We start from the raw sequence: 17,348 nt of genomic DNA, 5'->3' as shown, positions 1-17,348 counted from the left end.
AAGGAAGACGAGAATGTTGAATTAGGATATAGGATATTCCGAAGACAGCGCAAGTTTGGCATTATTGAAAGGCTAGACAATATTGGCTACAGAAGCAATAACTGAATTTGAGAGTACAAAATACTAGCACATATTGACCATTATTAAAGGTCAGATACTATAATCAGCCTGTACCAACGTTAATTGTTAGATTCTTCCTGAAATCGAAACCAAATCACAAACACACACACACACACACACGCACACATACACGCACGCACAAACCCTCCAAAGTCAAAGAAACAAACTGGGCATGATCGTCGGGTCTTCAGTAAAGCTATAACTGCCAGGCCATTGCACCATCACGTAATGCCGCAACGCCAAGTACAATGCGTTTTCAACTGGCAGCATCCGTGAGCGCATTTTCGCTTCTTCGTACAAAAACATTACAAATATCTGTTTGTTATTCCGAAGGTTCGATGGTCCGAAATTGAAAAAAAAAAGAAAGAGAAAAGAACAAAGGTTCTTTATACCGAAGATAGAAGGTGTACTCCCTTTCTTTCTTTCATCATTTTTTTTCCCATTTTCGTACTGACAAACCTTCTTTTTTCCCATTTTAGATTATCAACCTTTTTTATTTTTAGACTATCTAATCTCATTTCGTTTTCTGATTAACGAACTTTATTTTCTTTTAAACGAATCCTATTTCATTTCTGACTTTCGAACCTTCTTGAAATAACACCGCAAACGTTCGGATTAACAAATTAATCCTTTTTTATTTCCGGACTTAAAACAAACACCTAGGTATAAAAGGAATATGGGTGTTTCGGAATAACGAACCTTCGGAAAAAAGAACACCATCCAAATAACCCTTCAATCAAAGACAAGTCCATATGTATATCACTTAAAACAACGTTCTTTGCCATGATAGGCAAGTCATTCCGGCATTCTGTAAGTGCTATACTCGGTTTGATATAAAAGCTAATTTCCGATCTTTGTCAAGCAAAGACCTTGTCCTGAACCATGAAAAGAATAGAAGAGAAAAATCTTCATTTAATAGCCATATGACATATCAATGAAGTAATCTTGCTAAACCACAAAACAGTGCATTTCTGTACCATCTTAATTATGCACGCCATCGAGAGTTCTAGCTAATGATGCTCACACTATAATATTTATGCTACAATTTAGCAAAACACTCTTGAGCTTGAGCACAACATCAAAGCGAAACGCAATCCACACAAAAAAGCGTCTGCCGTGAACAACGCTGTGCTTGCTCAATCTTTGATATCAGCAAGTTAACAGATGGGGCAAGTAAAGACAGTGTAACAGCTCGACCCGTTACATATTTCAATGACTCTAATAAACAAGTGTGCTCAATAAATACTCAAACATCAGACGGCGCTACTATACCACCATAATACACCCAAAACACACATTTCTTTCACGCACTACCCGCCATTTTAATGAAGTAAATCAACATCGAACATTTAAGATATTTGCTCAGAGGGGTCAAAAAGCGTTTTGTTTTTGTTTTTTCAACCTAACTTCTACATGTGATGTTCAGGCATGACCAAATTTCGCACACAGAAATTGTTGGATTATGATGTTTTGATGTGAAATGAAGCTACAGATTTTGAGAAAATTATCATATCTGCTATAACAACTTATCCGTGTAACAACCATAGACCAGGTCCAACCTACAGACGAAATGGTGCATTCAAATGAATAGTAACTCTAAATGCTACAGTTGATCAGATGCAAGTCACGAGACGGACTACTGTTTAGCTTACCATGTGCATATGCCTCTGTGGTGAAAGAGATGCGTGATTCTATACTCCGACTGTGGGAGGAGATCGTCACCTTGACATCGTATGTAGTAAGTGGCTTCAAGTCGCTCAAGTTTACGCTCCTTTGATTATAGTTTGCAGTGAGCTCAGTCCATCCAAATAACGAAAGACGTTCACGTGGGCAAAGATCTGTCGAAGCGACTTTGTAATACACACTTAGAGTACTAGTATAATAGTAGGGACACCACCAGTGATCGTTAACCGTCCAGGAGACTGTTGCTGCATCTGACGTCAGATGGTCAGGTGGATCATTTACTAAACAGAATATGAAATATCTCTATTTAGCTGTATTCCAAGTCAAACGTGGCGTTTCATGTAAGATTCTAATTATCAGCTAACAAACCATAATTTTTAAAACTGAGTGATACTGTTAATTGTTTCGTGTATCAACGATGGCTCCCATACAGTACTATAAGCAAGAAAAACATCATACTCATTTCACTTGTAATAAAAATTTGCTAATGTAAACTCATGATATACTAGCATGTGCAGATTCATTACCGCCTTGCCCTAACCGTATAGCATCCTTTGGTAAATCCGCTCCTTCCCCAAATCTAAAATTGGTCAATTTAATGAATTTCATTTGCCTTTAACTATATACTTTGTAGGAGTGCTTTCATACAATTTATATTTACGTTTGCTAACCTAAATACTGAAACAATCTCTGTAATAATCTAAAACCGTCCCCAAGTTTAAGTGCTTCAAAATAAATTTGCAGAAAATTTTTAATTATTCACATAAATGAGTCTCATCACCATATCAAAGTCTTGTATATCACCATTATGAAATTGTAAAATCATGCTGATCCTGTATTAGTTGCACATAAACCGGATTATCAAATGTCATTTTCTCTTAAAATCAAGCACTTATTACTGAGTAGTGCCTCTGACCATGCATTAAGTTTACTCTTGTTATAGTCCTCTAATCTTAAGTCTTCATATCCGGCGTAATTATTTCTCTCTCTCTCTCTCTCTCTCTCTTTCTCTCTGTGTGTTTCTCTTGTCTTTCTGTACTGCATGTCGGCGACTTAGTGGATAGGAATTTTGTTTTAGGGTGTTTGTTTCGGGTTGGTTAGGTTTCTGTGTCAAAGTTTGTTTGGTAAGTCCACTTTTTATTTACGACAGTACATCAATCATGTAATTTGTTGTATTACGATGCGAGGGAAATGCACCTTATAAGAATTGCTTTTTAGCACTCCTCCTCATTTCCAGCATTCCCTTATGCTTTGAATATTTTTCCTTTATCATACATTGTGCTGTAATTGATGCATTCAACTCCTTTAAGATATATTCCGCTGAAAATGAAAAAAAAAAAGAACAATTGACTGAATGAATGATATGAATAGATTCATTACCAATTTGCTCAAATATACACTTTGGGGTTTTTGTTCTGTATAATGATGTGATTTTCATACCACTGCAGGAAAAAAAAAAAAAAAAAAAAAAAAAACTTCGCTGGGAGTGGGCGCCCGAATAGTAATTGTTAGTTACTTTATTCAAAAGGATTGTTGCTTTTCTTAAACTAGTTGAAAGAAAGGGGAAAGAAACGGGAACACCAATTGCCATTCTAATTACTTACTTTGAATGCATCCTCCTTGACGTCGCCTGTGTGCGGAATTTCCTATTAATGCAAAATAAAGAGTAAGACACTGGAATCGAGATTTATTCAGGTAACTTAAAGTAGTGACTAATAGTATGATTGTGATTGTTATTTAATTAATCATGCTAAACTAGACTATTTTAACCCGTGTCTGCAATTGATATAATTGTCATTGTGCCGATAGATATCGATGACCTTGGTCTAAAATGAAAGTGACAATAATCACTGACTTTCCAAAACAAAATTGACTACATGAATAAATCAGTTAATGATTGTTATTCCGATTGCTATTCCACATATAAAAAGTCGGGTACTTCGGGCGGAATTTATTCATCCGAAAATGAAATAGATTTCGTTCATCAGAACATGGCGAACATTCGGAAACACAAGCGGCAACCAGCACATTGACAACCATGACATTTATCCTTCCCTCTCAGATCTGAAAAATAGACTGGCGTTTGTGACCTCCAATTAACCTAGATCAGCCAAGGAACCGGGTTATATTAAAGTGCCTAAATATCATATTGTAGTCTTGCTAATAGCTTAATAGCCTAAATAATTTCCCTACCCGCTTGAATCTAAAATTTAATTTTGCATTCTCACACATTATCCTTTGCTCATGCTGCTCCTTCACTGTGGGACACTGATCCTTGTTATGTAAAGGAAGTTATGTAAAGGAAGGAGTGTTAAAGTTCAAATTTCTTCTCAAGACATTTATGTTTTAAAAGTATTATGTATGAGTTTTTGCAAACTGCAACATCTACGGTACATAGAGTACATTTCCTTTGTCCATTTTTCAACCCTCTCCTTTAAAGCGCATAGAGACGGTAGTGATATGCGCTATATATAAGCACTTTATTAATTATCATTATTTTCATCATTGTTATCATTGTTATTATTACCACTGTTATTATCATTATTGTTAATACTACTATCATAGTTATTGTAATCATTGTTGTTATCACCATTATTATTATTATCATTATCATTATCCTTCTGATAATATTGCCAAAGTAAGTTTATATGGAGCTGGAATTAGTTAACTGATTTATTGCATAGATTGTCTACCATAGAATACTTACAATTTTGTCATGAATTCAACTGATTAAACCCTTATAACAAATGGAATTCATCCAAACTCTTGCCATCGAAAATTATAGAAAGTATACTGATGTCAAGTAGCCTTCGTTTTTTTTTTTTTTTTTCAGTCAGCTTTTCATTACACTGTAAGAGAGTGTTGATTACAAGGAAAAACCCTCTCTGTAAAATATCACATTTCAGAATACATTACAAGCAATACTATTAGTGGATTTTGGAAATATTTGATTTGGTAAAAACGTTCCAACTACTTGCTTGATCTCACTACAGTTCGTGAGGTTTCACGCGAGTTTAATGAGAAAAGATATTACTCAGTTCGACAGTTTCCCGGAAGAACTTTGCCAGGCTTTGATGACGTTGAGAATGGCGTGGATTATCCACCAATAATCTACTTCATGTGTCCCCATTTATGACATGAACGTCCCTTAATCATTACCCTCACGGATGATATATTGCTTTTCATTTCAAAACCGCTGTGACAAAGTAATCTTCCTTTCGGTATAATGTTAGTATAAGGTTAGTCGTTAAAAACAGAAATGTGATTATGCCTCTTAAGTGTCAAAACTACACAGCAAAAAGTTTGTAACCGGTATGAAGTACAGGGCAAATAAGAAACATACCATGCGTCCATGCAATTAATCACGAGATGGTTATCTATAGTTACATTTCGCATGATACTTGTATGAGAGTCTTTCTATCACTTGTGTTTAACAAAAATGTCTCGCCAATGGTCTCGCCAATGTACACCTCATACACAGAAGGACAGGAGCATAATGACTCCCAGTGGTTTGGCTATAGCGTAGTTTCATGTCTCTTCGGAGATCAGGGCCCTGTTGCATAAAACCCCAACCTCTGGACTTACCGCTCCTTTCTAGCGGTAAGTCTTCAAATTAGCGGTAAATTTTATAATCCTTGATGCTGATTGGCTGTGACGCCTAATTTTGACGGTAGTTACCATTGAAATTCAATGGTAAGTTTTATGCAACGGGCCACAGACTTTGTCATGCTCTTACCATGGATTGAATATTGGAAAAGTCACTCAATCATTCGCTAAGAGTAACTAATTATGGTAGAATTGTTACATGTCTTTTTATAGATTTGCACCATATATATTATAGTTCCAAACATATTCGCGTACGGAAAATATGTCAAGTTATTTCATTACCTCCTCCCGATCACAAAATAACAAAATGAACAGAAAGTAATGTATTGACATTCGTTTGGTACAGATTACTATAATAATAGTCTATAATTCCGTACAGTATAATCCACGCCAATAGATTTAATTGCCTTCAAAAATAGTCAATACGTACTTCGCATTCATTTCTTAACATCGACATGCCTATATCCATGATTATCAAAACTTAGATTGGGGCGAAGCTTTCTATTATAATATAATCTATAATCAGAATGTTCGATATTCAATTCTTCTATTGTTGGCATCGCTAAAATATGACGACAAAAAAGACCTGTAGTATTTGACACTGTCAGTTGATAAGCAGTCCATTGTAGAATCAAAGGGATTTTGAATTCTTTTTTTAAGGTATAACGTAGCTAAGTCAGAACACATTAGTACATTATTAAACGTCTGTGACATTTCATATATGAAGATAAATCATCTAGAATCTGTAGATTTATGGTTTAAACTATTCTTCTGTCACCATGCCACACATTCTCTCCAGACTTAACTATGCAATAATTGACTTTTCATCCCTGTTACAGGGCGGCCGGCTGGCCGGTCGGCGCTACCGTTTTGTTTATTTGTCTGTTTGTTTTTGTTTTTGTTTGTTTTTGTTTTTGTTTTGTTTTTTGTTTGCTCGTGTGTGTTTTTTGTTTTTTTGCTTGTTTGCTTGTGAACTGATGAAAGGGGTATGAGTAAGCCTTATTTTTATTTTTTATTTATTTCATTTTTTTTTTTTTTTTTGCTAAACACGGCGCTGGACTTATATATTAAATGTCTTTTTAATTCTCATACAAATCGTCCAAAGTGCAAAACTGCAAAACTATGCTACGGGTTTGTGTTTGAGAAATTATCACTTACCCTTTGTTGTTGTTATGATAATGATGATGATCATTAGTGTTATTGTTATTATTGTTATTGTTATCATGATCATTTATTATTATTATTATTATTATTATTATTATTATTATTATTATTATTATTATTATTATCATTATCATCATCATCAAACTTACGTGAGTAAATTTTGTGCAATACCTTTGAATCATACATTTTTGTTATCTACTTGATTATATGTTTGTTTCATTCTTTTAATGTTTGAGGTGTTTGATGACCTATGATACATCAATTTATGCCAGTAGTTCCCATGTGTATGTTGTAAAACACCAGTAAAATGTAATAAGAAAGCATTGCTCTGTACATAAAGTGTGCATAACAAGTGGGTTCATATTGTATGTGCCGGTTCGGGTGCTGTTCGTTATTCCGAAGGTTCCTTATTCCGAAGGTTCGTTAATCCGAAACACACAAATTTCCTATACCTAGAGGTTCGTTAATCCGAAAATGAAAAAGGTTTCGTTAATCCGAACATTTGTGGCGTTATTCCGAAGGTCCGTTAATCCGAAGGTTCGTTAATCCGAAAATGAAATAGGGTTCATTATTCCAAAGGTTCGTTAATCCGAAAATGAAATAGGGTTCGTTATTCCGAAGGCTGTTGATCCGAAATGACATAGGGTCCGTAACAAACCTTCGGAATAACGAGCTTTGTTTCATTTTCGGATTAACGAACCTTCTGAATAACGAACCTTATTTCATTTTCGGATTTATGAATCTTCGGAATAATATACCTCATCACATTTTCGGATTAACGAACCTTCGGAATAACGAAACTTCGAACTGAAAAACATTTGGACTAAAAACCTTCAGAATAACGAACCTCCGGAATAACGAGCTGTAACCGTTCCGGTATAACTCAAGCTCAGTACGATAACAAAAATTAATGTTTTGAAAACTGGACAGGTTCTATATGTATTTTCGAAGAGTTGCCATTTTTCCAGCAAGATCTGAAATCTCCTGAAACGGATTCCCCAAAATTAGACAAAGTAACAGAGCCCGAAAATGATGTTAAGTTGCCTGGAAATGATTTTCAACTTAACAGTATGAATAATAATGGTCCATCTTAATGTTCGAAGTATACGGAATAAAAAGGAGGACTGAGAAAGAATCAGTTGATTTGTTTACACTTTCCGAAACATGGATTGATGATTCCATTAATATTCAAGTGTTTTAGAGATTTCTGGTTATATTCTGGAAAGGAGAGATCGGGATAACCATAGCGGTGGAGTAGCGTGTTATTTAAGAGAAAACATGTCAAACGTTAGACGTAAAGATCGTAAAAATAATTATTTGGAAATAATGAGGTTAGAAATCAAAGTTAAAAATTATATGTCATTTTCCCTTGGTGTGATATATCGAAAACCGGATTCCCTTGTTCGACTTTTTTCAGTAGTTTGGAATCGAATCTTGAGCAAGTTTTTTCTTTCTCTGATAACGTTCTTATCCTTGGAGACTTAAATTGCAACATGTTTGCAAAAAGTTCTTTGTCAAACAAGGTCAACGAATTGTGTTCAGTGTTCAACCTTACGCAGCTTATCAAGGAGCCAACTCGAACAACTCCCTTATAGCTCCACATTGAACGATAGTATTTGTGTGTCAGACTCAATGGTGGAGATTACAAAGAAATCTGGGGCAGATTCTGTTGGATTTAGTGACCACTCCCTTGTGTATACAATTCTCAGGTGTAGACCATCAAAATCCCAGCCTGAATGTTTTTCATACAGATCGTTCAGATACTTTGTCGAAGAAGATTTTCTTAATGACCTTTCACATGTTCAATGAGATCGTCTTGTTACTGTGAGTGACGATGTAGAAAGGAGCTTTGCAAAATTTAAAGAAACCTTTTCTGCTATATCACGTAAACATTCTCCCCTTGTCTCTGTTCGAAAGACGTTAAGAGGTGCCCCATGGATCACTAATGACTATCTAGCAATAGCCAGAGACTGTGATTACCATAAGAGAAAGTTCACTGAACTGAAAAGAAAATCGTCTGAGAAAGGTCAAACACCATGTCACGAGAATGTAAGTCATCTGAACGTAATCTGGGACAAATACAAACATCTTAGAAACAAAGCTAATAATTTGAATAACATACTTAAGAAGGAATATTTTTTATACCAGGTTTCGACAATGCGACAGCAATATGCAGAACTCTTTGAAAGTGCTGAAAGATTTATTGCCGAAGAAAAAAGCTACAATCGATTCGAATATCAGAATAGGCAATGACATTATTTCAGATGAAGTAGTGTTCAATCGCTGAAGCGTTTAATCAGGTGTTCGTTAATGTCGGAAATGGTTTCACTCGATCCGAAAAGTGTTTTAACTCCATGAATACATTGTCACAAGAGAAATCAACTTTCAAATTCAAAGAAATTGAAATGGAGTTTGTCCAAAAAAAAAAATTACAAAAAAAAATAGACGTAAAAAAAGCTGCCGGCTTAGATGGCTTACATCCAAGGCTATTGAAATCCGCAGCTACGTACATCGCGGAACCTCTTACAAATATCTTAAACAAATCTCTAAACTCTGGGCAATTCCCGGTTGATTTTAAAAATGCCAAGATTGTTTCTGTACCAAAAGGTGGTGATACAAGTGAACTGGGCAACTTTCGCCCGATATCTCTATTATCTTGTGTGTCAAAGATTCTGAAAAGGGCGGTCCAGATACAACTTTACGAATACTTGCAAGAAAATAAATTGCTACCGCAGAGGCAATCAGGTTTTTGTCCAAAGCATTCAACGGCCACATGTTTAATTGAAATTACTGATTTTTTGTTGAATAACCTTGATTTTGGCCTTATATCAGATGCGATTGTTGTTGGGTTTTTTTTTTTGACCTAGAAAAGGCCTTTAATATCATATCGCACGAAATCCTTTTATCAAAAATGCCTTACTATGGAATAAACAACCGAACTACAATGGTTTTCATCTTATCTTTGTAACAGACAGCAGTGTGTTTCTTTTCAAGGTGCCCAGAGTGCTTTTGAGAAGGTTTATTCTGGTGTCCCCGAAGACTCCATTCTGGGGCCCTTACTTTTCTGTCTATTTATCAATGATATGTGTAATTTATCTTTTGAAAACCAAACTAAAATCACTCTTTACACAGACGACACGGCATTATTTTGCAAGGAAAAAAATATTCTAAGTATTCAAATGACTCTGCAAAAGGAATACAATTTATTGCGTGAATGGTTCAGAATCAATCAAATGAAAATCAATGCCACAAATACAAAAGTTATGGTTTTTGGAACCAATCGTAAGATTTGAAATCAGATCATTAGAATTACTCACGAAGAAGATCACCTTGAAAATGTTACAAATATGAAGTATCTTGGTGTAAATCTTGATCAGAGTTTAAACTGGTCATCACATGTATCTAATATGATATTAGAAAAGTTAATCGAGCAGTAACATGTATCAGGAGGATAAAGTCTTTTCTAATAGAAATAATTCTGGTACAGCTATATTACTCATTTATCCTACCTCACATAGATTATTGCTCGGTGGTTTGGGGAAAGTGTAACAAAACAGACCTTGTCAAATTACAACGAACTCAGAACAGCTATGCAAGACTGGTTCTAAATGCGGATTACTCAACTACCAAAGAAACTCTTTTGAATAGACGTGGGTGGCAAAGTTAGTTTCGACAGTAGAATCAACTATCAGTATTGTATTTTTTGTTTTCAAGATACTTAATGACTTAGCACCGTATTACCTGAGTGATCTTGCCACAAAACGTCCTATATATTATGTCACCCGTCATTCTACTCTGAATCCACTGTTCATTCCAGAGCCCAACATCGAATTTAAAAAACGATTCTTTTCTTTCATAGCACCCAGTATTTACAACAAACTCCCAACCCATATTCGAACGGCAACAACACTCATCTCTTTTAAGACCCAAATACAATCAATTAACTTCTAAGTGCAGACTGAACGCAAATTCTGATTTATTCTTCACATAGTTTTACGCACCAACTGAAGACACAACTGTTATATGGCACGTTGGTCAGGTTACCCTGTCTTGTTATGTACTATCTTTTTCTGTTATGAGCTTAGTTTAATTGTTTCTGTTTGTTTGTTTGTTTTGTCCTATTTAGTTGTTATTGTGTTTGACTTGGTATATTTTGGTTTTGTCGTAATTACTTTTTGTTTACACTTATGCATGCAAATACAGTGTATATGTTCCGATGTGTGATGGTATATACTATATCTATGTTAACAGGGTTCTTTTTGAAAGCAGGCCTTCTGGCTCTGATGAGACTACCCTGTTTTTAAAGAAGACTGAATAAATAAATAAATAGATAAATAAATGAATTTATTATTATTATTATTATTATTATTATTGTTGTTGTTGTTGTTGTTAATGGGGAAGAACAGGGAAAAAAGGAGATATAAATGGGGCCCTATTAGCAAATAATTTGCCCCAGGCAGTTCTGTTATGAAATCAAGCGATATTGTCATTGTAAACAGATCAAGCGTTAGTATTTAAACCTATGCTAATTAAATGTACCCACGAGGAAGCTCGGAAGAAAAATGCCTGCACAGGACAGCTCATCGGAAAACAAGAGGGAGCTAATTATAACCGAACGAACACGAACAAATGCCCTCTCTTCTTTATTACTCTCACTAGCTGCACAGCGTATGATCTTTAAAATACTTTTCTGAGTATATTTACCTAAAAGTAGTCTCCACGGCATATCATATCTATTATACACCCTTAGTAGAAAATTTAGATCTTCCAATCACAACCTTCAACTCAGCTGTAATACCTAATAAGCAGAAATTCATATATGGTGATAGGATCACAGTTGATGTACCAAAATTGTAGAATAATTACCTCTTGATTACATAAACGATCCATCTCCATAAACTCCTTGAAGAAGACAAAATACTCCAGAAGCACTCATGGCTAATCCTACCAAAATAAAGCCCCTTGAGTTGAGTATTTACATTGTCACTATATTCACCATTAACAATACAACAGTAATTCTGCGCAGGAGAATGTATAAAGAAAGGGGTTGATACTGGTGTAATTTGATATTACAAGCCTGAAAGGGCAATTATACACAAAGCAAGAGGTTTGCACTATTCACTCGAGTTATTCGCGTTAGGCGTCTCTGAGGTTTCTTGCCCTTACTGTCACGTGGAAAATACTGCATCATGTTTGTTTGTTTTTTTATTCATTTATTTTTTTTCGATTTTTAATAAGTGTTTTCGACTAATATAATTTAGCAATGATTGATGGGACATCTACCAAACTTTGGGAAGGCTAAAGCAAACTATTAGAGAGAGAAGAACATGTATATGGTTTTCAAGAGCAGAGTACAGAAAAAAAAATAAGGATGAAAGATACGAGCATCATTACAATCCGGCATTGTTTTGTTTGTTTGTTTGTTTTTTTACGTTAAACCATAAAAAAAGTGATGCCTAGGCAGATTTACATGCAATGTGTACTTGACATTAGGTGATAAGGAATTCACCTGGCGGTGACATACAAATAAAAAATAATAACAATAATTGTATACCCGGTATTTCTGAATGATGAGTTTCAAGAAGGAGGACTGTGATTGCTATAAACTACACGTCGACCAAAGACAAGATTTTTGTAATGCCCCTTTGAACAAACCAATGATAGAGTTTTGATGTCATTAGCTTTATACCGCAAGTAATTTGCAACATTATTGTCAATCTTGAACCAACATCACAGTTGACGTGAAAACACATGGAAATTCGTGATCCACAACGTTTTATATCTTCATTTTCTGATATTACTCAAACGGTAATGCTCTGTTTGATTGGTTTATCAGAATCGTTATGAAAATGAAGTGTCATATTTTATCTTGAATGTTTGATCATGTGTGTTGAATACCGCCTAGAGTTTGCATGAACAAGACTTCGTGTTTTGTTTTGTTTTGTATTGTATGAGATTGTTTTGGGGGTTTTGTATCAGTCATTCCGCTTAGAAAGTCATAATTGCTGATGCATGAGAGCTTTAAAACTGTAATTTGACACAAAGAAAACTATTTCATCCTTTCATCTCATCACCGAAGCATAAATAGGTGAACAATGGTATGTGGGTCAATACAAACCTCAGGCGATGATATTCTTTATCTCTTCCTTAAATTTGTTTGTTTGTCAAAAGTACTGCATGATGATAACTATTGCAATTTACTGTTATTGTACTAACCATGGTGATAGCCGGTCAACACACAACTGAATAGAGCATGTCGGAAATGACACCACCGACAAGGGCGCCGGAAGCGGGGGGGGGGGGGGGGGCAGGGGTGGCACTTGCCCCCCCCCCCCCCCCAACAAAATGTTGGGGGGGGGGGCAAAACGAGTTTTTGCCCCCCCCCCCCCAAAGTGCCCCCTGTAACAAATAATTAATCACTGATTTAAAGACCAAAATGACCAATAAAGGCATATTTCTTGTCTAAATGTTGTAATTTCATAACTGACAATGCAAACATTTTCGCCCCAAACGGGGCGAAAATTATAATACACTAACAACATACATTATTGTATCTATACACTAATAGTAACTTAAGAGTAAATTTAGTGTAGAGATGGTAGCCTCGTGTCCTCAAGTGTGCCCGCTGAAACATACCTTTAGTAAACCTTACATTTTTCATTTTCTTTTTTGCTTTCTAGCAGTATAAGAATATTTTTAATTGTTCGAACGATGCGATCACGTTTAAGCTTTTAATGAGTGCATTTCAGATAAATTGCAAAGTGAAAGTGGCTCGCTCGTTCTGCCCGTACTTATAGTAAAATGAAAGGTTTTCATATAAGTTATTATCATAGTACTTTGCAGTGATTTCTTTTACTATGTTTAATTCCTCAGAAATTTAATTTAAAATGCTCTATAAAAGCGATTTTTATACTCTGTTTTTACAAAAAGTCCCTACCGTGGGAGGGGGTATCTCCCCTCCCAAACCCTCCCCCGCTCGGTCGTTTCGCTCCCTCGCCGAGGATCTCACACCATCACATTATTATGTACTCCCGCATGTAATAATCATAGTCCTTCGCACTGATTATTTTTCACTATGTTTAATTCCTTAGAAATTTGATTTTAAATGGTCTATAAACGCGACTTTTGTACCCTGTTTTACAAAAGCTCCCTACAGTGGGGGGGGGGGGGGGAATCCCCCTTTCCACACCCCCTCCCCCCCCCCCCGCTCGCTCGCTTCGCTCCCGCGCCGAGGATCTCACATCGTCACATAGTGTGCCCCCGTTGAGATTTTGCCCCCCCCCCCAAAACCAGAAGTGTTCCGGCGCGCTTGACCACCGACTGTAAATTGCAATCGTCGCAAAGGTGTCATAATATGTACTTGGGTCTTAATTTTGATTGGTATCATTATTCGGATAGTAAAAGACTGCAAATTCCCATATTAATCTGTCTGATCGTGCGACGATAAAGAAACTGTCACCAGAGTTTGGTTGATGCTTTTTTCAACCAAGTATAATAGGAAGGAATATTTTCTATAATATCGCTCGTTATTCTTTTTTTTTTCTATCTCGAGATTAAGAGAGATACTATTAAAAAGATACTATACTAGTTATATCTTCAAAGTCTCTCAACAGCTACCTCACAATTTTCGGAAGAGTTTCTTTCGGTTAAGATTCAAAGCATTTAGTTCAATTTTGTGTTTTAATCGAAAGAAACATGAAATATATTATTGATGTGAGTGCAAAAATATTATTCTTCAATTATTTGTCATCAGAACATGTGTAATTGACCTCGATATTGTTATAGGTCCATGCTCCCATGAACAGCATCCTATCTGGGATTTTGAGTTGATCGAAACGTGATATAATTGCTTGCTTCGTTCGTTGCTGCTTTAACTGTCTTTGCATTATAGTGATGCATCACGAAGTGATGTTTCATCACAGCTCTTTTTTTTTTTCCTATTGCTTGAGACTTTTAAAAGGTACGATTGATTTCTGCTGATGTATGAAGCAATAATGCAATCTTTACATTGCAGTATGATATACAGCCAACTCACGTGACAGGACACAGGTGAAAAGTGTGACAAGAAGGACGAGAGTCCACACACACTGCCACTCTCTTGTCAGATCCATCTTTGTGACCAGATAAATAGGTCCGAGTGAGACAAAAGCACATTCGTGTGACCATGAGCTCCAAGAAAGTCCTTAAGCTGCTATACTTCTTGACAAAAAAGAACGCAGAGATTGAAAGTTAGGAGTCTATGACCGTCCCGCGTTTACAGAGGTCGTGTATGTGAAATTTGATCCAGACATAATGTTTTCGGGTAGTCATGAAAGGTAACTACTTCCTTGTACAAGGCTTATCAGTTATCTGTGAGAATGCCATTGTCGGGTTAACATGTCATCATCTTTCGTTTCGATGACCACATATCGAAGAACCATGTGCCATGCAAGTTAGGTTTGGATCATTTTCTTATTTCCTTCAACTTCTGTTGTTTGTCTTTTTGTCTTTTTGTCTTTTTCTTTCTTTCTGGGTGCCTTCTTCGCCTTCGACGAACAGTAGATCATTAAACGTGTACTGCAGTCAGAGAAAATGACATAGGCCTAATTGCGCCGTGGGACTCTATACCACTTTCTAAACTGCTGTTGTTAACATTATCATTTAAACAAGATTTGCAAAAGCGTCGATAATGAAGTCTGCATAGATGATATTGGATATATCAACGCATTAAGAATTTGGATGTTGATATAGAATAAACCCAGGTTGACCACGGCAGCATGTTAGGATTTGTTGATGATCCGCAAAGGCGTGACTTGGGTCAACAAACAATAATAATGAACACACATACAAACATAAAAAAAAAATCATGGAACACAGTTTAAATTCACCAGAGCGCAACAAAACAATACCAGGTTTTGTTTTGTTTTGTTTTGCTTTTGGTTTGTTTAATAGTGTATAAGTTATGTCTTAGATTGCACCGCATCTGAAATGTTGCGTGTCTCGATATGTAGATGTACAATGTTGACTGACATGAGCAGTGCCTACTGTAGAAAATGTCGTAAAACTAGAGCCAAATATAAAACAAATATTTCATGAGGCTCATTGTACTACCACAGGCACTTCCTGCGTACTGTCTTGAAGTATAAAGGAATTAGCATAATAGAATGTAGGGCCTATATTGACATATTTTTGTTATTCTTTTTATAGCATATTGGCAGTTTATAGTCAAACTGCCAATAATAACAACAGTGATGGCAATGGTATGGCAATGGTAACTGCATTAATGGCCAAATCGGGGGCTTAATATATACCATTGTATACATTAATATTGAGACCACCGAGTAACTAAAGGGCAGTTTACTTTCTCTTATTCATATCACCATGAAAAAATGCACTTTTTATAGGGTTTATCCCACGAGCCTGAACCCATAAATCATACGATCCACAAGCTCGAGATTAGTGATACAGCAAAAGAGTCATACATTCTATAGAGTTCGACACTCATAAGCAAATAAGAATACGAGTCTGACAGTAGGCCACAAAAAAAAAAAAGCCTATGAGACCTATGAAACCTTTGCCAACTGTAGTCCCTTCTACAAATGCGCCGCCTGTGGCGACGAAGTTGTGGCCTTTGCCGAAAGCGCGACCATCTAGCCGAACCTGCTACTTCTGTTTTTGTCGTACTTCTTTTGACGTTAATATTCTGGGAAACAACATAGTATGAGGAAATAGTCAGGAAGCCAGACTAGGCCTTGTTTTCCTATAGTGTCGGACCCATGGATCCTTTTTGACTACTGAGTATCTCTTTCTATAGTGTCGAACTCGTGGGGCATGTTTGGCCATTGTGAGACTCTTGGCCTTATTCACCTAGTGTCAAGCTCGTAGGCTGTATACTAGCTGGTGTCGTACTCGTGACATGCATCCAATTACATGGGTCTGTCAGGCTTCAGGGTGGTGCTCTCCTTTTCCCTCCTTCTCATCTAGAGAATCATTTCAGAGGAAGTCGAAGGAGTTTTGTATGCGAGTTATCGAAGAAACATCTGCTAATCCAGATATTTGCTCTTCTGCAAAAGGCATGAAGCCGGATGAACCACTTCACAGTAAAGCGCTTGAAATATGCTTATAACTTCCTGTATGGAATCAGTTACAATCAAGAAGTGAAGTACGTTTGCTGAAGAGGTACATGGCACTATTATGTTACCATTTGCTCGTAGAGATGCCTTATCTGTATGACTATGCAAATCTCATTGGAGTAGCCCAGTATATCTCTTTGATGCAGCAGGGGTGGGGGTGTCTTATTTTTCTTATTAAAAACAATTTTTGATAAACCTATGATGCCCACTCAGAGCGAATCTTCTTGAGTATGATGATATCGAAATATATATGTATGTATGTATGTATGTATATATATATATATATATGTATATATATATACATATATATATATATATATATATATATATATATATATATATACATATTATATATATATATATATATATATATATATATATATATATATATATACATACATATATATATATATGCCACGTTCGCACGTCCGACTCAGTCGACGGCGTGCCAACTTCGCATATTCTGCTCAAACCCACAAACCCACCCAAACCGATCGATAAATCGCCAAATGCCACAGTTTAATGAAAGCTTTTCTGGCGCTTCAGTTCATCTCACATCACAGCTTGCATTTTATGTGGTGATTGACTATCAAGTGGTGTTCCCTAATAGATTTGGGTGTAAATTCTAAGTTTCTGTCACTGCTTTGTGTGCAAAAGTAATGC

At 36.1% G+C, this 17,348-nt stretch overlaps 1 protein-coding gene across 1 annotated transcript in view; it reads right to left on the bottom strand.

Annotated features, from left to right (window-relative positions):
* The window catches only part of LOC140236489 (uncharacterized), a 46,623-nt gene extending 31,939 nt beyond the window's left edge, over positions 1-14,684 (bottom strand). Inside the window, exons 1-3 of the mRNA XM_072316412.1 lie at positions 14,609-14,684; positions 3,408-3,449; positions 1,773-2,084 (exon numbers count right to left, since the gene is read on the bottom strand). Coding sequence (XP_072172513.1) covers positions 1,773-2,084; positions 3,408-3,449; positions 14,609-14,684 — 430 coding nt within the window. The remainder of the gene's footprint in view (positions 1-1,772; positions 2,085-3,407; positions 3,450-14,608) is intronic.
* Between the last annotated feature and the right edge of the window lie 2,664 nt (positions 14,685-17,348).

Source organism: Diadema setosum, chromosome 13 (assembly GCF_964275005.1).
Source record: "Diadema setosum chromosome 13, eeDiaSeto1, whole genome shotgun sequence".
Taxonomy (NCBI): domain Eukaryota; kingdom Metazoa; phylum Echinodermata; class Echinoidea; order Diadematoida; family Diadematidae; genus Diadema; species Diadema setosum.
Note: the sequence above shows the minus strand (reverse complement) of the source record. Positions and strands in the feature narration are given on the sequence as shown.